This window comes from Elephantulus edwardii, unplaced genomic scaffold, assembly GCF_000299155.1.
Source record: "Elephantulus edwardii isolate Elephantulus edwardi_28Jun2011 unplaced genomic scaffold, EleEdw1.0 scaffold00034, whole genome shotgun sequence".
Lineage (NCBI taxonomy): Eukaryota > Metazoa > Chordata > Mammalia > Macroscelidea > Macroscelididae > Elephantulus > Elephantulus edwardii.
Window position 1 is genome coordinate 177,638 of NW_006399784.1, and position 24,759 is coordinate 202,396.

At 36.5% G+C, this 24,759-nt stretch overlaps 1 protein-coding gene across 1 annotated transcript in view; it reads right to left on the bottom strand.

Moving 5' to 3' along the window:
• Positions 1 to 24,759, bottom strand: part of GBE1 (glucan (1,4-alpha-), branching enzyme 1) — a 480,806-nt gene that overhangs the window by 132,781 nt on the left and 323,266 nt on the right. The window contains exons 11-12 of the mRNA XM_006884483.1: positions 21,131 to 21,241; positions 13,617 to 13,788 (exon numbers count right to left, since the gene is read on the bottom strand). Coding sequence (XP_006884545.1) covers positions 13,617 to 13,788; positions 21,131 to 21,241 — 283 coding nt within the window. The remainder of the gene's footprint in view (positions 1 to 13,616; positions 13,789 to 21,130; positions 21,242 to 24,759) is intronic.

Here is a 24,759-nt window from a genome sequence, read left to right on the forward strand (position 1 = left end):
TCCACGACCCCTTCTAAACTGAAGTCTATATTAACAAGAAATGTTGTTTTCATGTGACATCAGCTATGGGAACCAACATACAGCTGACTCCCTAATAAGTTTTGAGAAACTTTAAATGCTAGGGGAGGAGACTGATCATCTTTCTTCCCAATAGCAACATAATATTTTGAAAGGTAAAGTAAACCTCATGGTTTTCAAGTAGGGGCTGACATATCTCATGCTCCAGTGAGTTTTTAGAATTTATAAATTAAGCCAGAGGAGATTGCCTATCTTTTTCCTGTGGAGAAGCTGGGAATCCAAACTGTCTGCATTTGGACTGGCTGTGTAACTCCTTATACATGAGGCCATCAAAGTTCCCTTATTAAAAAAAGGTAAATTTAAGTTTGCAAGATAGATAGATACAATCCCCTGAGCTTGATCTCTTAGATTCATTACCCTTAATATTATCTCCACAAACAGCTCATTGTTCACTTTGCTGCTTATTTTCCATCTGTCTGTTGGAGAGTGAAAAGTGTAGAGATGGACACAAGAAGCTTAATTTGAATGAGTGGATGATAAACAAATCGAGTTCAGTTGTTTCCAAATTTCTTCCAATATTTTAACTTGGGCATTAACATCAGATGCCACTGGAAAGATGTGTCATATGATTACAGCCTCAATTTCCAGTACTCTAAACTATTGTGCCACACTATTGTTGTGAAAAACTGCAAGTTCTGTTTAACTCTGCTAGTTCAGGATTTTTTAATGAAAAAATCTGAATCATTTATGTTTTGAGACATCCTCCGCATTAAAATTTAAATCTGATAAAGGTGTGCTCATTTTGAAAGTGCTCTTCTATAACACTACAATCCCTAAGAGAAAGAAAAAGATTTCAACTGAGAAAACCAATCTTCCGTTGCAAGAATCATTGTTCTTTTGGTTGAAAGACTTCTTGAAAGAGTGAGTATGATTATGACAGCAATGAAGGGCAAAAATGATTGAGGTCACTATACACTCAAATAATGAAACAAAGAAAATGAAGTCAAATGAGGGTAAAATGAATAAAGAAAAACCCACCCAAAACCCAAACTTCCTTGCAAACAAAAACCATAATACTAACAAAGATTGCAGTGCCTGAAACAAATGTTTTTAAAGATATTTTTGAAGTTACTAAGTAAGAGACTTGCTTACTCATCAAAGAAGAAAATAATTAGGCATTCCTTTCTAATCTGAGTTTCAGCTTAAGTGAAATGGTACTTGGAGCAACTACTAAGTGTACACTTCAAATTTTCATATCAAGTTCCTTTTGAAATAATGTGAAATATCAGAAAAGCAAAAAGAGGATTAAGTAAAGTGATACATACAAGAGTACTTTAGAAATTATAGCAATATACCTTAAAACAATATTAAATTCCTCACTTTAATATTTATTATAAATTCCAGAATCAAATACACACACTCAAACACACACACAACCATATTGCTATTGAGTATGCTAAGTCTAAAATGTCCTGTAGCTGACCTTCCCACAGATTTTCAGAGGTAGTAAATTTCATGGAAGCTGACTGACCATCTTTATCCCATAGAGCAACAGGCAGATTTGAACCATATACCTTTTAGTGGGCAATGCAATTCCTTAGTACTAAGTTACAAGATCTGGTCTTTGATCATTGTATTCAATGCTGCAAATCTATTCTTAAGATAGTATTTAAATTGAGGTAGGATAAACTCAGTATCATATTTTGGTTCTTGTGGATATGTTTTAGTTTCTTCAGCCTAAACTTGTACTTGTTGTTAGGTGCCATCTAGTTGCCTGCGACTCATAGCAACCCTATGTACAGATCGGAAGCCTGCCCTTTCCTGAGCTAATCTCACTCTCTCTGATGCACCTACATCCATTACCTTTATTACTGTGTCAATCTATCTCATCTAGGGTCTTCTCTTATTTCACTTTCATCCACCCTAGCACAATATCCTTTTCCAAGGACCTCCTTGCGAGGTGTGCAAAGTATGGAAGCAGAGTTTCAAAATCCTAGCCTCCAAGGAGAAACTTGGTTTCATTCTTTCCAAGACAGACCTTCTTTGTTCTCTTGGAGGTCTATGGTATGCTCAATACTTTTTTCTAGTACCACAAAAGCATCAACTAGTTTCTTATCATCCTTAGTCTTTGTCCAGCTCTCTGATATATAGCAAGTAATTGAGAAGACCATGGCCTGAATCAGGCATATTTTAGTCTCTAGACTGACATTAAACCTTGCATATGAATAATGGATGGTCTGTTTAACAGCCAGCCCTTTATCTGGTATTCACTGCTGATAATGAGCCTCTCCAAAGATTCCTTGCAAAGACATAGTCACTTAATTTTTATGTAGTCCATCTGATGAGGTTCATGTGTAAAATCACTGTTCATGTTTTTATAAAAATATATTTGCAATGAATAAATCTTTGAACATACAATATTTGACAACACGCTAGTTTATGTCATGAAGTCTGTACTTTCAGATTACAATGTCTTCTTCATTATTTCCATTATTTCCCTTTGCATTCCAGTCTTCAGTTATGATTACTGCTAAAAGTGAGGAAGACTTGAAATGCTTGCTGCAGAAGATCAAAGGATACAACCTTTAATATGAGTTATATTTCAGAATCAATAAAAAAAATTCTCAGCACTAGATAATAGGCAATGTCATCATTGATGGAGAAGAGATTGAAACTGTCAATGATTTTATTTTACTTGGATCCCCAATCAACACACTTGGTTCCAGCAGTCAGGAGATGAGGAGACATATTACATTGAACAAGTCCATTGTCAGGGACCTCGCCAAATTACTGAGAGGCAATCGGATTGGTTTGAAGGCTAGGTTGCCTGATTCAGGTGATGGTCTTTCCAATCACTTGCTATGCATCTGAGGGCTGGACAATTATCAAGGTTGACAGATGAAAAATTGATGTCTTTGAGTCATAATGTTGGAAAAGAACACTGAATATTCCACACACTGCAAAGACAACAACTAGATACATCTTGGGGAAAGTATTGCCAGTATACGCCATAGAGGCAAAGATGGAGAAACTTGGCTCAAATATTTTTACAAGTTATTCTACATGTTACTAGGGCAGGACATTTCTTGGAGAGAGATGTTGTTATTGTTGTTATGTGCCGTTGAGTCGCTTGCGACTTATAGCAACTCTATGTACAACAGCCCTAAACTCTGTTCCGTCCTGTGCCAATCGCACTGTCTCTGATACACCCATCCCAATTACCCCTCATAGAGGGCCTTTCCCTCCTGCGCCGTCCCTCCACCCTACCAAGCATGATGTCCCTCTCTAAGGACGGGTCCCTCCTTACAACACGTCCAAAGTATGCTAGACAGAGCCTCAGAATCCTTGCCTCCAGGGAGCTGCCCAGTTTAACCCTTTGCAGGATGAATCTGTTTGTTTTCCTAGCAGTCTATGGTACCCTCAATACTCTTCTCCAGCACCACAGCTTAAAGGCATAAATTCTCATTCTATCCTCCTTAGTCATTGTCTTCTTTTATCTTCCTTAGTCACTGGAGGGAGATATTATATTTAAAAGGGAGCGGGGGGAGGACCCTCAATGGGATGGATTGGTACAATTACTGCAGCAAAGGGCTCAAGTGTGTCAGAGATGATAAAGATGGCACAGGATAAGACAAGGCTCAGATCTGTTGTTCATGGAGTTGCAATGAGACACAGAACATAAGAACAAAAATATTGGCTCAAATTGACAACAACCTATAAGACTAACTAGCTAGGAACCTTAGGGAGTAGAGAATTTCCATTAATGGGGGTGACGTAAGTTGAAAAAGAGTTGAGAATTGCTGTACCATTTGTTAAGTATTTTCAATGTCATTCAATTGTATGCTTTGTTGTATATATTTTTTACATCAAAGAACAACAAAAAGAAATAAAATTTATAAAATTAATTTAAGAATTGATTTCTCATTGATTCTTTCACAAAACCACCTAGTAGAACAAAAAGGCACATAAGAATATCGATAACTTACATTTGCCTAGGGTGGTGCTCCCTAGAAGCAATGATAGTGAAGCTTTGTTTCACATACTTTGCACATGTTGTTAGGAGGGGCTAGTCCTTGGAAAAAGACATCATGCTTGGAAAGGTAGTCAGTACAAGAGAAGATATTCAACAATATTGAGTGATTCAGTGACTGTATGTAGCAATGCATTCAAATGTATTAGAGATAATGAGGAAGGCACAGGATCAGACATTTTTTTCAGATTCCTTCTTTATAGGTTTGCAATAATCACAGTAAATTCAATAGCACATTTCAAGAACAACACATTTGCCCAGGGAGATCTTGTATTCTAGTGAGTAGGGAGTTATTCTGTCAAACAAAGAAAGATGGGATGAATCCACCGGCTGCCCTATGGGAGAAAAAGGAGCAATCTCTTCCTAAGTAATTTGTAGGCTCTGAAAATCCACTGGCTATGTATATGCTATGATCCATAGCAACTACACACACACACACACACACACACACATGCACAATTTTCCTTCTTTATCAAAGAAAAATAACTTTAAAAAGGAATAATGTATGAAACAAAAGAAATCAATAAAAATAGCCAAATGGGTATATTTCTGAGAAAAGTCTTACTGACCTTAATGACAGCTAATAAACAAAACACATCATTAAATTCCTCACAAGTAAAATGTTATTCTGTAAAATTATTTAGCAGAAATCATAAAAAATTGTCCTATTGCTACTTTATTGTTTTAACTCTTTCTGCCATGAAAGAAAACAAAGAAATCCAGAAAATAAATTTAATAAAGTTTAAAAATCTTTGAAACATTCATAGACTAGACTGTATTTGAGTACTGGAAAACTTTCTTAAACAGTTCTTTTTATATATTCATTTCATGTATGATTTGAAATAAATATTTTTCTTTAAAACTTTAAGTTATAGTTTTAGCAAAGAAGCTAATTATAAAAGAAAATTATAAGCTAATGATGTCTCTATAAATGTACATGTGTGCACACATACAAACAAAATTCTTGCGTAATATTTGATAGTGTGCTAGTCGCTGGAGATATAAGGCTCAATAACATGCACACAACCTTTATTTTCAATGAGTTTTAAATTTATCAAGGGAGTTATGTATTTAATAGTTTTGTAAATATAATTGTGCTGAGTGCCATGAAAGGTTAAATGCAGGGCGCTATAAAAATACTAATTAGAGAAAACTAGCCTAACTTTGAAGCTTCTGCCAGTGCTTCCTAATGGAAATTAAGTTTAAATATGATGGAATTTGGTCTAGGAAAGAAAGGATGTTTGAATGGATGATTCAAGGTGCAGGGAAAGCTAACGTTCACACAGTTTAGAGGAGAAAAGGTTGGAACATGTAATGAACTGAAAAAAGCTTCATGTGGCCAAAATAGATAAAGGAAGAAACTTATGGGGAACGATTCATGAAAGGCTGACAGGACAAGGAGAAGATACAAGAGTCATACACGATTTTCAAGCAGGACAATCACATGATGGGGAAATGGAAAAAAATAAAGCCATTCTAAATTAAAGATAAATAATGGAATTCATAAAACATTGCTTATGATGAAAATTATAACCATCAATTTAGAGATTGCTGCTGGCACTGATGATAGAAAAGACGTTGCTAGGTGTCATTGAGTAGCTTGATGACTCATAGTGAAAGGATGTTGTTGCTGGGTGCCATGGAGTCAAGTACAGCCCATAGCGACCTTATGAACAAAATATCTGAACCCTGTTTTATCTTGAGTAGTCGCCAAGCTACTCAGTGACACTGTGTCAATCCACCTGGTTGAGGGTCTTCCTCCCCTTCACTGACCCACCATCCTTCCTAGCCTTATGCCATTCTCCAAGGAATAGCCCCTTCTAACAACATGCTCAAAGTATGTGAGGTGAAGCCTCATCATTCTTTGTCTCCAAAGAGCACTATGGCTGCACCTTCTCTAAGACATATCTGTTTGTTCTTTTGGCCATCCATGGGATGTTCACTGCTCTTCTCCAACTCCACAGCAAAAAGGCATCAATTCTTTTTTTGACCTAATTATTCATTATCCAGCTCTCAGATGCATAGTAAGTGATTGAGAAGACTATGCTAAAAATAATTTTAGATAAAATACTGAAATGAACGAATGAAGAGATGTTATATAGTTAACCATCAGAGCATATGACTTATTTTAAGGACAAGAGTAAAAATAAAACATAAAAATTCTGTCACTATAATTGCAAATAATAACCTAAAAATTGTATTTGATATTACAATTATAGTGAATTTACAGCCTTCATTCAAAATGTGCTTATAGAAATAATAAAATGTTTGATGTGTTGCCATATTTCTAAAATTGAAGACATTAAATGTGTATCCTTAAAATAATATTAATATATTTCCAGAAATATATGAATTATAATTCATTCAATGCTTTAGTTGTCTATACTTTTCTCTTCAAGAAAACAAACCAAAAAACCACCTCAAAAAACAAAACAAAACAAAACAAAATAACAGTGATCAACTTCCAGAGAATAGTTTCAGAAAATTGGTTAAGATACCTGGTGGTACTGTGCTGATGATATTGTATCACAACAGTTAACACTTATAGCCAGTCTTAGATATTATTTTTCTTGGGAACTTTATTCCTTTAATTTGAACTTAACATCTCATTGGCCAGCATTGGGGTTTAAAAAAAATCATATCAGATATCCTGAAGATAGTTCAAATCCACCAGCTCTTTCATGGGAGAAGGAGAATGGAATCTCCTCCCATGAGCTTACCTGTCTCTGAAAACCCTCTGGCAGGTCAGCTATGGCTCAGTTTCAACTCAGTAGTACACAACAATAACAACAATAACATTAGACATACAAATACTGTTTCATAAAAATACTGGGGACTATCCACATTAAACTGAAGGAGTCTTGTATTTATATAGTTTTAGCATAAAAATATATTTTAGGACATATATATATTTTAGCTACAGATTTTTACTTCTCTATGAAAAATAAATAAACATGTTTGTTTAAAGTCAAAAGCTACCCATTGCTAACCCTCTAAAGGGTTTTCAATGGCTGTAACATGCATGAGAAGAGGTTTCTCCTGATTAAAAACAGATGGATTTGAACTGTCTACCTTTCAGTTTAAAGCACAACTCTTTACCTACTAGGTCACCAGAGTTCCCTCCATAATCAAACCAAATCAAACCAAACCATACCATACCATACCATACCATACCATACCATACCATACCATACCACAAAAATTCTCTCTAGATTAAATATTATAAGCCAGAGATAACATTCCTTGATCTTTTTTAAAGGGCTAAATCATTATCTTTATAAATAGATTATTTAAAAACTCTTTTTGGAATGGCTTTAATGCTTTCATTTCACATGACATATTTTAAAGTTCATAAAATTACTCTTCTAAGAAAATTCTGTAAGGCCTTCTAAGATAATTTTGTTTTATTCTACAGGTGTTAGAACAGAGATGATATCTTTAAAGAAAACTACAAAACACTATGGTAATAAACCATAAGAAAATGGAAACAAATATTCCCTGTTGACTGATAGGAAGACACAACATAGTGAAAATGAAAATACTACCCAAAAACAATCTACATCTTCAATGGAATTTCAATACAGATACCAAACTCATTTTTTAAAAAGATCGAAAAGGGAATTGGCAAGTTTATCTGGAAAGAAAAGAGACCCAGAGTAAGCAAAACAGTTATGAAAAATAAAAAAAAAAAGCAGAAGATATAGCACACCCTGGTTTCAAAACCTACTGCACAGCCATAGAAACCAAAACAACATGATATTGATAAAATAACAGAGTCATAGAAAAATTGAAAGGAATTGAGAACACAGAAATTAAGTAATACATTTACCTAAGGTTAACTCATCTGGCCTTCACTCATTAGTGAAGCACTTGCTGCAGAGAGTCAAGGACTACAGACTCCAATATGGATTGAGGCTCAATGTCAAGAAGACAAAGATTCTCACCACTGGACCAATTGGCAGCATCAGGATGGATGGTGAAGAGATTGAGATTGTACACAGCTTTAGTTTGCTTGGCTCCACAGTCAACAGTATTGGCACCAGCAGCCAGGAAATCAAAAGGCGCATTGCCATGGGAAAGTCTGCTGTTAGGGACCTCTCCAAAGTACTGAAGAGCAATGGTGTCTCCCTGGAGACTAATGTGCATCTGATACAGGCCATGGTCTTCGTAATCTCTTGTTATGCATCAGAGGATTGGACAATGACCAAGCACGATAGAAGGAGAATTGATGCCTTTGAGCTGTGGTGCTGGAGAAGAGTATTAAGAATACCATGGACTGCTAGGAAAACAAACAGATTCATCCTGGAAAGGGTTAAAGCGGGTGGCTCCTTGGAGGCAAGGATTCTGAGGCTCCGTCTAACATACTTTGGACATGTTGTGAGGAGAGACCGGCCCTTGGAGAAGGACATCATGCTTGGGAGGGTGGAGGGACAGCGCAGGAGGGGAAGGCCCTCTATGAGGTGGATTGATTCAGTGACTGGGATAATTGGGATGGGAGTGTCAGAGACAGTGCGATTGTCACAGGACAGAGCAGAGTTTAGGGCTGTTTTACATAGGGTCGCTATGAGTCTCAAGCGACTCGATGGCACATAACAACAACAACAAGGTTAACTGGTATTTGAAAAGGAAACAAAATATATCTAATGAGCATTTCCCCCCCGCCCATTATTTTGCTGGAAAAGCTGGACTTCTCACCTAATACACAGAAATCAATGCAAGGTAGATCAGAGACTTAGGTTAACCTCAAAACTACAAAGATCCTCTGAAATAAAATGAGATCAAACTTAGAAGCCGTAGTTTGTAGTATATATTTCTACTATAAATATATATCATATATTTGGTAAATACAGCCACAAATGTATAACCGGAGGATAACATTGACAAATGATATCTTCTAAAGATTAAACTTCTCTGTGCATCAAACACTTTTTTCTAATGGGGTCAAAAGAAAACCTAAATACAGGAAAAAAAGACATTTGGCAATAACAGCCTAAGACAGAGGACTCATGAAAAAAGTTTACAGAGTACGACAAGGCCTCCACAATAAAAAGGATAGATAACCCATCACAAAATGTCAAAACACAGGGGAAGAATTTTCATAAAGGAAGACATTCAGATGGCAAACAGACACATGGAAAAATTATTATAATCACTGGCAATAAGTGAGATACAAATATTTTCACTCTATTGGAAAAAAGTTTTGATACAGTGATTTAATCTTTATAAGGTCCCATTCATCTGTTTTATTCTCTCCCGTTTGTACACCAATGTTCATAGAAGCATTATTCACCATTGGAAGAACAGGGAGACAGCCCAAATGTCCAACCACAACAAAATAGATTGAGAAACTGTGGTAAATTCACACAATGGAATACATGCAGCACTTATAAGCAATGACTAAAAAAAAATACTACATTACTTGGGAGATACTGGAAAGCATTATGTTGAGTGAACTATGTCTCATATGGACAAATACTGCATAAAATCATTATTGTAAAAATAAAAAGATAAATAGTAAACATTTATAGGGATCCAGTGGGGGAAAGTGTAGGAGCAGAAGAGTGAGGATGGGTAGGGACAAAAACACAAAGTTGTACAATTTGGTGGATAGAGAGAGAGGGTAAATGGGACCTTCTAAAGATTAAGTTCTGTGTGCATCAAACACTTTTTCTAATGAGGTGAAAGATCCAGTGGGAATCTGGAATGTGATAGGGGCATAAACTGATGGTGATTAATTTTTTTAAAATATAATGAATGGAAATTATATATGAAACACAATGTGAATGAAGAATAGTGCAAACATAAAGTATACAAACTTTGTAAGCAAACCAATACAAAATAAAAATTAAAACAAAACAAAAAACCCAAGAAATCAAACCATAATGAGATATCATCTCACCCAAGTAGCAGTGGCAATATTTAACTGGATGGCAAGCTATAAATACCAGAGGATATGGAAGTATAGGAATGCTCATGCACTGTTGGTGGGATTGTATAATGGCACAACTACTCTGGAAGGCAGTTTGGGATTTCCTCAAAAAGCTGATCATAGAAATGCCATGTGACTTAGCTATTTCACTGCTAGAATTGGTATGCCATCAAATCCTGGGGCCTTATTTTTTGTCACTTTCTTCAGAGCAGCTTGAACTTTCTCCTTCATTACCATTGTCTCATGACTATGTTTTTTCATGAAATTCTTCTATGTCAGCCAAATCTTTCTGGTGTAGTGTCTCTGTGCACTTCTTCCATCTCCTTTTGAAGCTTCCTGGATCATTGAATACATTGCCCACAGCACACTTAAGTACCGTAACTGGGACAAATTTGTTCATCAGTTCCTTCACTTTAAGAACTGCTAGGGAGTTCATCCATTTTGATTTTTCTATTCCAGCCCTTTGCATATTTCATTATAATACTTTGCTTTGTATTACAAAGCTGCCCTTTGAAATCTGTTTGGCTCCTTAATTTCTTGATTTCTTCCCTTTGCTTTGACTTCTCAGCACTCTAGGCAATATTCAGAGTCTCTTCTGATATCTTGGTCTTTTCTTCCTCCTCCATCTTTATAATGACCTTTTACATTCTTCATAAATAATATTCTTTTTAAAAAATATTTTATAGTGCTTTCCATGAAAAATTTGTATACAATGTGTTTCATTCATATACCTTGTATTTCCCTCATTCCTTTATTTACATCATGTTTATCATTCCCATACATTATGTTTTATAAAATTACTGATCTATGACCACTATTATGATGCCTTTTCATGTCCCCACTGGACTTTTTCTAATTCCTTCTCCCTTTTTCCTTCTGCCCCTCAAACATTGTAATTTCGTGATTCCCCTCTTACCCACCCTCAGTTACCTACCTCCTCCTCTTCCATGTTTGGACTTTTGTACATATCTTATTAGTTGTCCCATTTTTACAACAAAGGTCTTATGATTTTAGGCAGTATTTGTCCTTATGAGACTAAGTTACTTCATGCAAGATAGTGATCTCTAGACTTTTTCATATTATATATTATTTTTCAAAATAGTTGCTCCTGAGTGCTGCATAGTATTGCATCATGTAAATGTAGGACAATTTCTCAATCCATTCATTTGTTGATGGACATTTGGGCTTTCCCCATTTTCTTGTTGTTGTGAATAATGCTGCTTTGGACACTGGTGTACAAATCTTCGTTCATATCTCAGTTCTATTTTCCTTGGAGTATGTCCCCAGCAGTGGAATACCTGGGTCATATGGAATTTCTATGTTCAGCTTTTTTATAAAATGCCCAACTAACTTCCAGAGCAGTTGTGCCATTTAATAATTCCACAAACAGTGTATGAAAGTTCCAATCTCTCCACATCCTCTCCAACATTTACTGCTTACTGCCCTCTTAAACTTTGCCACTGCTGCTGGGATGAGATTGTATCTCATTGAGGGTTTGATTTGCATCTCTCTTATTGCCAATGTTTTGACCATTTCTTCATGTGCCAGTAGACCATCCATATATCTTCGTGAAAATTCTTTCCAGGTGTTTGGCTCATTTTTAAAAAAAAATTCTACTAGTTTATTTACAAAATTTGAGTACAATGTTTTCAAGAACAAATTCTTTCCATTTTCCTCATCCCCACACCCAACAAATTGTACAACCTCATGATTAATCCCTCCACCCCACCCCCTGCACATCCTCATCCCTCTGTTTCCAGCTTCTCCCACACCTCTTGGATCCATCTTCTTATTCTACAATAATGGTTTTATACAATATGATATCCTCCCACAGTTCACTTTATTTTCATTCATTTGTGTTCAAGATCTCTAATCTGTTCCTGAGATGTTCTTTAAATTTAGGTGGGATGGATTCAAGGTGAAACTTAGGTTCTTGTAGACTTTATTATGAGGTTGTAATTATTGATAGGAGGAGACTGCTTCATCTCACTTACATAGAATGATTGATGGTTTGTTTGTTATCAGCCTAACAAGTAATCTGTTACATCACTAGCCTTTATTCAAGTTTCTTTCTATCATCCTATAATTCATAGTTATGTAAAGACAAGGATTCGAACCTATTAGCTGCTTGGTGGAGGAAGTGTGTAGACCTGGAAGTATGTTTCCATTGAGATTCTAGTCTAAGTATCAGTATGGAACAGTTCTATTCTGTCTTCTGTCTTCTGACTCTGCTTCAACAGGTTTGGTTTGATATTTATGAATTTATCTTTTTCCCACTGTTGCAACATAGCCGTATGCAAAGCTTTATAGTTTGCTTTCTTTCAAATTGATTAGAAAAGTTTTTCAAGGTGACTTAAAATTTAATACATTGATCAGCCGTGTCTTTGTTGGGTGTACCATATTTGAGAATGATGCTTACTGAGTCAGACTGGACCAACTGCTTTATTATTATTCTTTGGATGAAAGTTTATGAAGCATGTTGTTTTTTAAAATTAATAATGCACATTTTGTTCCACAAGATCAATTACAATATACACAATATCTGATCATTCATTCATTCTATATTCTTTCCCATCATCAACTTAATAAATATTTATTAGCTATTAATTAATTTCCTAGTCCCCCTCTTTTCCTCTCTGGCAACCACACTTGAACTATTCTTTCTTTCTCTAGCTTTTTAGAAAAATTGTCTTCCACAATATTTTTTTTCAATTTTTAAATTATTTCACTCAGCATAATAGAAATAAGACTGATTCATAGAGCCAATACATGCTAAGCTCACATAAGAAATATAGTGTGGTACTTGCTAGTCAATTTCCTAGTAGTCATGAGGTCACTTTCTGACAGTCTGAGATTGTAACACATTTTAATGAAATTGAGAAGTCTGGGAAAAAACCAAGTTAAACACGTATAGGACTTGACTTTCTAATAGAGGACAGCAAACAACAGAGTTTTTAGAGAACTTAAAAGTCCAAACGGACCAATGAAAACTTAGAGATAGAAATAAATTACTTTAAAGCTCAAAGGATTTAACTGTGGACACATTAGCTTTCTTTCTGTATTTTTTGATATTCTCTCTGTAAGCAGGTGAAATTTTCTAAAACTAAGATTGAAATGTAAAGCAGAAAAATTAGTTAATTATTATAATTATTATTAAATATTCATATTTTATCAGATTTTTAAAAATAATATTTGTAGCTCTGGGACTCAGTTTCATTTCAATAAAAAAAGAATATTTGTTCACAATCACTTTAAAGAAGTTTTTTCTAATTTTTTTAGTTTTTTCTAATTCTAATCAATAATATTTACTTGCATATTCCTACAAGATAGTGTATTTTTATTATTATATTTCATGTTTAACCACTAGAATAACAAAAATCTCAAAACATTACCAGAATCGTAAGTAATTAAAAATTTTAAAATTAGTTAAGACTATTAAGTAAAATATTAGCTTTCAGACTATATTTTTACATTAGTTATTTACTTTTTTTAGTCAATATTTGCCCAGTATAGAAACAAAGTACAATTTTATACATTAAATCTGAAGCCAAATCAAAACATAGTGTATGACTTTTATCACAAATAATACTAATTAACATTTTAAAACATAGACGGGATGTGTGTTAAACTCATACTTACCCATAAAATTGAGATACCCTTCACCTCCGAGTCCATGGGTAATGAGTCGAATCATTTTATGAAGCTGTATTCCACGATCAATGACTGGAGTAAGAGGAGCCATCACGCTCATGTTTGTGTACATTTCTGCATCCATCATCCAGAATGCCAGGGACTTATCACCCACAAGTGCCTAAAGAAATAACAATCATTAGTGATACATACAAATAAGGGGTAATAAAGAGTTATGACTTTTGCTAGATAATGTATGATTCACAAGAATGTCAAATAATAGAGGAAAGACGTGAATTAATATTAAACCCCTATATTTTACAATAGTTACAGTCTATACAAAAAAAGCCTTTAAAAGACCTAAGAACATGATTGACTTATTTTCAGCACTGTTCTTTATTTTTATTTTGTAAAATCTAATCACAAAACTGAAATGAGTTATTTGTTTTAATTTTGAGAACATTAAATTCAACTTTAAAATAACTTACTCTACTTCTATTTCATTCATTTTGAAAGAATAAGATATTATTTAAAAATAATTTACAGATAATATATCTGTGCTTCATTGACTATACGTAGATTTTTGACTGTGTGGATCAAAACAAACTCTGACTGACTCTGAGAAGAATGGGAATCCCAGAAGACTTGATTGTGCTAATGTGAAACCTAATCTTGGACCAAGAGGCAGTCATCAGAACAGAGCAAAGAAACACTGCATGGTTCAGAATTGGGAAGGGTGTACGCCAGGGATGTGTCCTATCTCCATACCTTGTCAACCTTTATGCAGAACAGATTATCCAAGAGGCTGGGCTCTATGAGGAGAAATGTGGCATCAGGATTGGTGGAAGATCCATCAACAATCTGCCTTATGCAGATGACACAACCCTGCTTGCTGAATCTGAGGTGGACCTGAAGTGCTTGCTGCAGAGGGTCAAAGACTGCAGCCTTCAATATGGATTGAGGCTCAATATCAAGAAGACAAAGACTCTCACCACTGAGCCAATTGACAGGATGGACAGTGAAGAGATTCAGATTATTGACAGCTTTTGTTTGCTTGGCTCCATGATAAACACTTTTGGCACCAGTAGCCAGGAAATTAAAAGACATATTGCCATGGGAATGTCTGCTGTTAGGTACCTCTCCAAAGTATTGAAAAGCAATAGTGTCACTCTGGAGACTAAGGTGCATCTGATACAGGCCATGGCCTTTGCAATCAGTTGTTATGCGTCAGAGAGTTGGACAATGACTAGGGAGAACAGAAGGAGAATTGATGCCTTTGAGCTGTGGTGCTGGAGAAGAGTATTGATGTACCATGGACTGCTAGGAAAATAGAAAGATTCATCCTGGAAAGGGTTAAACTGGGCTGCTCCTTGGAGGCAAGAAGGGACTGGTCCTTAGAGAGGGGCATCATGTTTGGGAGGGTGGAGGGACAGCACAGGAGGGGAAGTGGATTGATTCAGTGACTAGGGTAATTTGGGTGGGAGTGTTGGAGACAGTCAGTTTGGACAGTACAGAGCAGAGTTTAGGGCTATTGTACATAAGGTCACTATGAGTCACAAGCAACTTGATGGCACATAACAGCAACAACAATAACATATACATTATTACACACACACATACACACATATCAACATAATTAGATGTTTACCATATATAAACTACATATGCATTAAACTCTAACTGTACTTATGGTTGTCATTGTTGTTAGGTGCTGTTGAGTATGACCCATAGAAACCCTATGAACGGATCTCTAGCCTGTCATATCCTGTGCCATCCTCATACTTTCTGACATATTAAAGCCCACTGCAGCAGTCACTGTGTCAATCCACCTGGTTGAAGGTCTTCCTCTCCTTCGATGACCCTGTGTCTGACTGAGAATCATGGCCCTCTCCAAGGAATATCCTCTTCTAACAGCATGCCCAAATGAGGCAAAGCCTTATCCTTGCCTCCAAAGCATACTCTGGCTCCACTCTGAGCAAAATATATTTGTTTATTCTGTTAGCAGCATATGGAATACTCAGTGCTCTTCAACACCACAGCTCAAAGGTGTCAATTCTTCTGTCATCCTTATTCTTTGTTCATTTCTCAGATGCACAGAAAGTGATCTGAAATACCATGGCCTAACTCAGGTGAACCTTAGTTCTTAAACTGACATCATTGCTCATCAGTAACTTGGAGAGATCCCTAATAGCTGACTTTTCCAGTGCAAATGGCTCCTTATTTTCTGACTTGGTACTAAGGATGTTAATTATGGATCCAAGGAAGATGAAGTTGTTGATGGTTTCAATCTTTTCTCCATCCATCATGAAGTTTCCTATCACTCCTGTGGTGAAAAAAAAATGTTTTCTTGACATTGAGATGTAATACATTTTTTTGAAATGAAATACATATTGAAGGTTCAATTCCTTGATCTTCTGAAACAAGTGCTTCAAATCTTCCTCACTTTCAGAATGCAAGGTTGTGTCATCTGCATAATTCAGGTTATTGATGAGTTTCTCTCTAATACTTATGCCACATTATTCTTCATAGAGTCCAGCTTCTCGAATAATTTGTTCAGTATACAGATTGAATAATTATGGAGAGAAAATACAACCCCGATACACTCCTTTCTCAATTTTAAACCATATAGCGCTTCCATAACTTTTTAATCTATATGCAGAACAGATTTTCTGGTAGGCTGGGCTTTATGAGGAGAATTGTGGCATCAGGATTGGAGGAAAACTCATTAACAATCTGCGTTATGCAGATGACAACCTTGCTTGCTCAAACTGAGGAAGCTCTGAAGCAATTGTTGCAGAAGATCAAGGACTGCAGCCTTCAATATGAATTAAAGCTCAGTATCTAGAAAACAAAGATTTTTTTCCACTACTGGGCTCATTGGCAGCATTGTGATAGATGGCGAAAAGACTGAGATTGTTAACACCTTAAGTTTGCTTGGCTCTACAATCAACACCCTTGGTACCAGCAGCCAGTAAATGAAAAGACAAATTGCCTTGGAAAAGTCTGCTGTCAGAGACCTCTCCAAAGTACTGAAGAGCAATGATGTCAGTCTAGAGACTAAAGTGTGCCTGATACAGGCCGTGGTCTTTGCAATCATTTGCTATGCATAAGAGACAATGATTAGGGATGATAGAGAATTAATGTCTTTAAGCTGTGGTGTTGGAAAAGGGTATTGAATATACCATGGACTGCTAAAAGAATGAACAAGTTCATCCTAGACAGGGTAAAATCAGGCTGCTCCTTGGAGGCAAAGATTCTGTAGTTTCGTCTGACATAATTTATAAGGAGGGACCAGTCCTTGGTGAGGAATGTCATGCTTGGGAGGGTGGAGGGACAGCACAGGAAAGGAAGACCCTGGATTAGATGGATTGACTCAGTGACTGGGACAATAAGATTGATGGCACAGGACAGATCAGGGATTAGGGCTGTACATAGATTCACTTTGAGTTGCTGGTGACTCGATGGCATATAACAACAACAACAACAACATGTGTTTCCTTGCTCTGTTTCCATGACCACAATTAAGTGTTTTGCAATTTCCTTTCTTCTCATTGTTAGCCTTAACTTAATTAATATGATCCATACTAATCTACCACTCACTTACTTATTACCTATGAGTTGGAACCAAATCACAATTGACCCTTCACTGAGTTTTCAGGAATATAAATTGCAAGGAAGGAGATTGCTCATTTTTCTCCTGAGGAGCTGCTCATGGACTTGAAACATCAAAGAAGTATCACCATTGGGCTTACAGTGGAAGGCCCAAACGCTACACCAACAGATATCCATAGACCTATATTTATTAGAGAATATAAAAATATGCTGTTGTTATGAGCCCTCAAGTCAAGTATGACTCATAGCGACCCTACAGGTAGTCAACCTGAACCCTTCCATCCCCCTCATCTTTGAAACACTCAAGCCCACTGCTGAAGTCACTATGTCAATCCACATCAATGGGGATCTTCCTCTCCGTTGCTGACTCCACATTTTTACAAGCATGATGCCCCTCTCCAATGAATAGCCTTACCTACCTACAAATCTAAAATATGAAAGGCAAATTTCACTATCTTTGCCTTCCAGAGGCACTCAGGCTGAAACCTCTCCAAGACAAATCTGTTTGTTTTCTTGACACTCCATGGGGTATTCACTACTCTTCTCCAGCAGTACAACTCAAAGGCACCAATTCCTGTCATTCTTATTGGTTGTCCAGCTGTCTGATGCATATCATGTGACTGAAAAGACCACTGCCTGAGAAAGGTGCATCTGAGTCTTTAAACTGGTAATATTGCTCTTTAACATAACAGACAGGTTGCTGATAGCAGACTTTCCCAGTGCAATATGTTTCCTGGTTTCCTGATTGCTAGACTGAAGGGTGCTGAAATTGTTAACAACTTCAACCTATCATAATGTTCTCCATCTAGCATAATGTTGACTGATGGTCTTGTCATGAAGCTCTTTAGGTTTTTGACATGGAGATGTAATTCATACTAAAGGCTACAGTCATTAATCTGCTGCAGCAAATTCCTCAAGTCTTCCTCACTTTCAACAAGCTAGATTGTATCATCTGCATAATGCAGGCTATTGATGAGTCTTCTACTGATTCTTTTCATGCCATTTTTCCTCACAGTGTCAAGCCTCTCTGCATGCAGATTCAATAAGCATTGAGAAAGGATACAATTCTGATGCACTCCTTTCTTAATTTTAAACCATACAGCATTCCACTGCTCACTTCACACAACAGCTTCTTGATCTAAAGTGTAGGTTTTGTATGAACACAATTAAGCATTCTGGAATTCCCATTCTTCTCTATATTACCCATAGTTTGTTTTTATTCACACAGTTAGATGCCTTTGCATAGTCAATAAGGTACAAATACATACTCTTCCAGTATTTTTTACTTTCAGCCAGGATTCATGTAAATCAGCAATGATATCCCTTGTATTGTGTGCTCTTCTAAGTCCCACTTGAACTTCAGTCTGTTCCCTATCCAGGTACTGTTCTAGCCACTCTTGAATGATGTTCAATATTTTACCTGGATGTGATAGTAATGATATTTTCTGACAATTTCCACATTGTGTTAGATCATCTTTATCGGAAAAGAAGACAAATAATAGATCTCTTTCAGTCAGACAGCTAGTTAGCCATCCTCCAAATTTCCTCGAGTAAACTATTGAGAGCATCCAAAGCTCCGTCTGTTAGTTGAACGTGTCAATTGGTATCCCCTCAGTTTCTGAGGCCTTACTTTTTGCTGGTGCCTACAGTACAGCATGAACTTCATTCATCATTAATGCTGGCTTTTGTTCATATGATTCCTAGAATTTTTCAGGGTCAACTAATGCTTTTTGGCATAGAGATTCTGTGTATTCCTTCCATCTTCTTTTGATGCTTTCTGGATCATTCAAGATTGTGCGATAGCACAGAATGTATATGTATGTTGTTGTTGTTGCTGTTGTTGTTGTTGTTAGGTGTCATCAGGTTGAGTACAACCAATATTGACCTTATGAGAAACAGAAATGAAATGGCCCTATTCTGTGCTATCCTCATCATTTCTGACATCCTTTAGCTGTGTAAATCCTCTGGTTGAGGGTCTTCCTCTCCTTTGCTGACCCTACACCCTTCCAACATGATGTCAATTTCCAAAGACTATCTCCTCCTAACAACATGGCCAAGTATGTGAGGTGATGCTTTGTGATCTTTGCCTTGAAGAAGCATTCTAGCTGTACTCTCTACAAGAGATTTCTTTGTTCCCTTGAAAGTGCATGGGATATTCAACACCAATTCAAAGGGATCAACTTTTCTTTGGTCATAGTTATTTCTTGTCCAACTCACAGGTGCAAAAGAAGTGATTGAAAAGGCTATGGCCACAATAAGGTGCACCTTAGTTTTCAAACTAATATTGTTGCTTCTCTGTAATTTGGAGGGTACCTGACTGCAGGCTTTCCCAATGTAATCTATCTCCTCATTTCCTTTACTGCTGGTACCAAGTGTGTTGATTCAGACAAGTAAGATGAATTTGTTGACAGTTTTAACCCTCTCCATTTATCAGGTTGTGTCAAATGGTCAAAGAATGAGAATATTTGTTTCTTGATATTTAGATGTGATCTATATTGAAAGTTATAATATTTGATCTTCTGCAACAAATGCTTAGAATCTTTCTTATATTCAGTGAACAATGTGCCATCTTTATAATCTAGTTTGCTACAGATATTGTTAGACAATGTTCACATTCTGTTGGATCACTTTTTTGGGGAAATGGAACAAATATGGATCTCTTCCAGTCAGTTGGTCAGGGAGCTGTCCTCCAAATTTTATGGCATAGATGGGTGAATACGTCCAGAGCCACCTTTATTAGATAAAACATGCCAATTGATATATTCCTGGGTCTTATTTTTTTTTTTTTTTGCCACTGACTTTAGTGCGGTTTGAACTTCTTCCTTCATTACCATTGGCTCTTGTACATATAGTGCTTCCAGAAATTTTTCCGTATCAATCAAATTATGAATATCAATAGGCTTTAGCCAACTCCAACTGATAGCAGCCTTGTAGAACAGAGGTGGTGTTGTTATGTGCCATCGAGTCGCCTGCAACTCATAGGACCCTATGTACAACAGCCCTAAACCCTGCTCTATCCTGTGACAATCTTAGTGTCTCTGATGCACCTACCCCCATTACCCCAGTCACTGAATCAATCCTTCTCATTGAGGGTCTTCTTCTCCTTGGCTATCCCTCCACCCTCCCAAGAATATGTCTTTCTCCAAGGACTGGTCCCTCCTTTCCATGTCAAAGTATATCCGATGAAGCTTCAGAATCCTTGTCACCAAGGAGCAGCTTGGTTTCACCCTCTCCAGGATGAATCTGCTCATTCTCTTAGCAGTCCATGTTATATTCAATACACTTCTCCAGCACTACAGCTAAAAGGCATTCATTCTCCTACCATCATCCCTAGTCATTGTCCAGCTCTCTGATGCATAGCAAGTGATTGCAAAGTCCATGTTTCTGTATCAGGTGTACTCTAGTCTCCAGCCTCACAACATTGTTCTTCAGTACTTGCGAGAGGTCTCTGACAGCAGACTTTCCCAATGCAGTATGCCTTTTAATTTTCTGGCTGCTGGTGCCAAGAGTGTTGACTATGAAGCCAAGCAAATTAAAGCTGTTTACCATCTCAAGCTCTTAGCAGAACTATTCTGTTGAATTTTCAATGATGGAATCTTTATGGAAGCAGATTGTCATGTCTTTCTCCTGTGGAGCAGCTGCTGATGGGTTCAAATTGCCCACCTTCTGGTAATAAGCTGATGTTTTAACCACTGTCTATCACAGTATCAAGCTATAATATTTTGAGAATGGACTTTCTCACTCTATGACATAATTTTAAATAGTTTCCCAAATGTAAGCCTTTTTATAAAAGTCACAAATACAAAATCAGTACATTAAGTAATAAGTCCTTGTATTAAGATTTGAAACTAAACACAGACAGACAGATAAATAATATATTTAGATATACTCTTTTAAGATACATCAATTACCTGATCATGGCTCTCAGCATAAGCAATGCACTTTTCAAGGTAGCGTCTGTTTGTGAGGGTATGAACTATATTGCCCATATTCCAGTCTTCATCTTTAAATTCTTTAAGTAGCTAGACACAGAAAAAAAAGGAACTTCTTAATTAATCATTATTTATCTTCATTTTAAACCTTTATTTGATACACTGACACAATATCTACCTATTAGGTAGAGATCTGATTGTTTAAGCCATTACTGATAGTATAATCTTGATATAAACTATCAAATGACAGTAGTCTCATTTATGTGTGTGAGTGTGTTGTGCTGTCAGGCAGATGGTTTTATCATGATACTTTAGGAACTTTACAACCTTTGCTCCTCCTTTGTAGTAACTGTTGCTTCTTGATTAATGACTATAGTAAATTTTTGTGCAGATGGCTGTCTAACTTTCACAAGGTAGAAATATACTTTCTGTTTTTTGATGTTTGAATGAAAAAGGAATGATAGCTGGAAGAGTTCCTTGTAGCATTGTTGAAAAACAAGAATTTAAAAAGAACAACATTCATTTCATATTTTAAAGACTAATTATCTGGTGTGAAAAACAATGCATACAAACTTTGTAAGTAAACCTGCATTAAAAAAAAGAAGGTTGCATAGTGGAGTGTACTTAGGGCGGGGGGCCTGTATACCAATGAAGGAATTTTTCTTTAACTTTTCAAAAGGAAGAGCGAACTGGTGGGGAGAGGTGAGCAGGGAGAAAAGTGCAACAACGAATGCGTGGAAATCCAAAATCTCTGTAAATGTTCATTAAGATTAATAAAATTTTAAAAAGAAGGAAAAAATACTAATCATCATCTCAAAATGATGATAATCTCAAGAAAACGGTTTTGTTTTTCCCCGTCCCTCAATTTCTTCATTGGTCCTTAATCTTCCATTGGACTCCAGCTTTCTGGAAAAGACTTTGTACTTGCTGTACATACTGACAATAATTCCTATCAACAGATCTCTTAAAAAATGTTCTCTTTCTCTGGCTATCAGTATTTCTTAGTGTATGTCTTACTTTTTACAAAGGACAGGAAGAAAGAGTTGTCTCTTTTACTAAATCTATTCTTTTTACATGGATTAATTTCTTTGTCTGAAGTGTCAAACACAATTAATGGTAAACAGAATTCTTAAATAGTCTTGTGATTTTTGCTTCATGGTACAAATATTCCTGTGTGATCCACTTCCTTAATATGGGTTGGATATTTTATGTAGACATTGTGAGAAAATAGCTGGAAGATGACATAAAACAGTAAACTTGTTGGAATTTGTTACGCGGCAACAGAAAACCAAAAAAGATTTAGGGAGCTCTGGTGGTAGAAAGAGTTGTACTACTAAACCAAAAATGATGCTTCTCTGGTAATCTGAAACAAACAGTGGCTCTGTGGGAGAAATACAGACAATCTCCTCCCACGATATTTTCAGTCTTGGAAATCCAATAAAAGGTCAACTATGTGACAGTTTCAACTGTATTGCAATGACTGATTGAGGTCCAAAGTGCTTATATTTTTCCTTGCTGACTACTACCCTTATGAAAGTCAGGTTTACTTAGCTATCAATGGTACTTATATAAGTCAATTCCTTAGAATAACTCCATATTTAAACACAAACATTCACCATCCTTCCACACATATAGCACCTTGTGTTTATTACTTTTACTGCACCCTTCCACATGTACAGCTCATATTCTTACTCTATTAGAGAATCCCAATTATTTTCGACTGAATTTGGTCTCCTCAAAATGTACTATATGGCAGTTCAATGATTGCAGAACTCAGTAGCTAACTAAAATATCAGAGAATTCACCAGTTGTATCGCTTCTCAGGCTTTTGGCTAAGATCAAGTGCAGAGAATTCACCAGTTGTCTCGCAAGATGTGGCAGCCTGCTTCCATAATGATTTCAGCTTTGGAAATCCTCTGGGGCAGTTGTACTCTGTACTATACGGTTGCTCTGAGACAGAATCAACTCAGCGGTAGTAGGTCAGATTTCACTGGTTACCTAAATTAGTGAATCTCTACAACATATACAGGAGACTCACAAGTTCTGAGAATTGTGCACTAGTAGAAACACTGTTCATTTGGACTAAAAAAAAGAGAAGTAAAATAAAATCACAGGCTCTCAAAGTTCTACAGACATGAAAGTATCTATTAAAACTTTTCAGTTAAAATTTATTTCACTTTTTAAAAGCAAGACAATAAAAAAAAAAAGTGGCCCTAAGGAAGAAATCACAAGCCTCAGAGGACTAAACCTTAAATCACAGTGGCAAGGCACACAACCTCATTTTTATTTTGTTATATTTGAAAATAAATTGGGACAGTGGCTTTTCCCCCATTCAACTGTTTCTCTTTTGTCAAGGGTTGTTTATAATTGGCACTTCTGCCTATTCCGTTATTGTATTTTGGGTGAACAAAACTTCAAGTTTATTGGTGGAAAAGTATTTTCCCATACATGGAGCCTAGTCTGTGTGAAATTTAGCTGACAATATTTAAGATTGTTTAATTTATGAAATTTAGATAACATTTTGAAATCTAAATTGATGTTACAATGGATTGTGACTTGTGGAGTTGTTGATTTGAGTGGAATACATTTGGCATGGGTGACAGACATGAACACTGGTAGCCTGAGAGCAGTGTAGGAAGAACTATACTTTCTCCGAAATGGTGGCTTAGTGGTAAGGAGTTGCACTTCCAATCCAAAGGCAAGTAGTCTGAATCTACCAACTGCTCCTGAGGAGAAAAATGGGAAATCTCCTTTCTTGCTTTTTATAGCCTAAAAATCCACTAGAGGGTCAACTAGAAGTCAATTCCAATTTGCAGGCACTTAAGAACCACCACCACCAGATAGCAACATCTTAATCTAATGAAACCACGCATATGTTACTAGTCATATGAAAAATGATTTCACAAATGTGAAATCACCAAAGGTCTTGAGATGAAAATATCACCATGAACATATAGATAGAGACATAGAGACATATAGATGTCTTCAAAGAAATTACAAGGAACTTTCTGTGAGAAACATAATCAGATTGAGATTTAAAGGAGTACTCAATTTAGAGGTTGTGTCATCTGCATAACGCAGATTGTTGATAGATCTTCGACCAACCCTGATGCCGCATTTTTCCTCATAGAGCCCAGCCTCCCAGATAATCTGTTCTTCATACAGGTTGAAAAGGTACGGAGACAGGACACATTCCTGGCGTACTCCCTTCCCAATTTTGAACCATGCAGTGTTTCCCTGCTCTGTTCTGACGACTGCCTCTTGGTCTAAGTATAAGTTTTCCATTAGCACTATCAAGCGTTCTGGGATTCCCATTTATCTCAGAGTCAGCCAAGTTTGTTATGGTCCACACAGTCAAATGCCTTTGCGTAATCAATGAAGCACAGATAGACATTCTTCTGGTATTCCCTGTTTTCAGCCAATATTCATCTGACATAAGCTACAATATCCCTAGTACCACGACCCCTTCTAAACTCAGCCTGGACTTCTGGCAGTTCTCTGCTGATGTGATGTTCTAGTCATTTTTGGATAATCTTCAGTAGAATCTTGCTTGCATGTGAAATCAAAGATACTGTCCTATAGTTTCCACACTCTGTTGGGTCACCTTC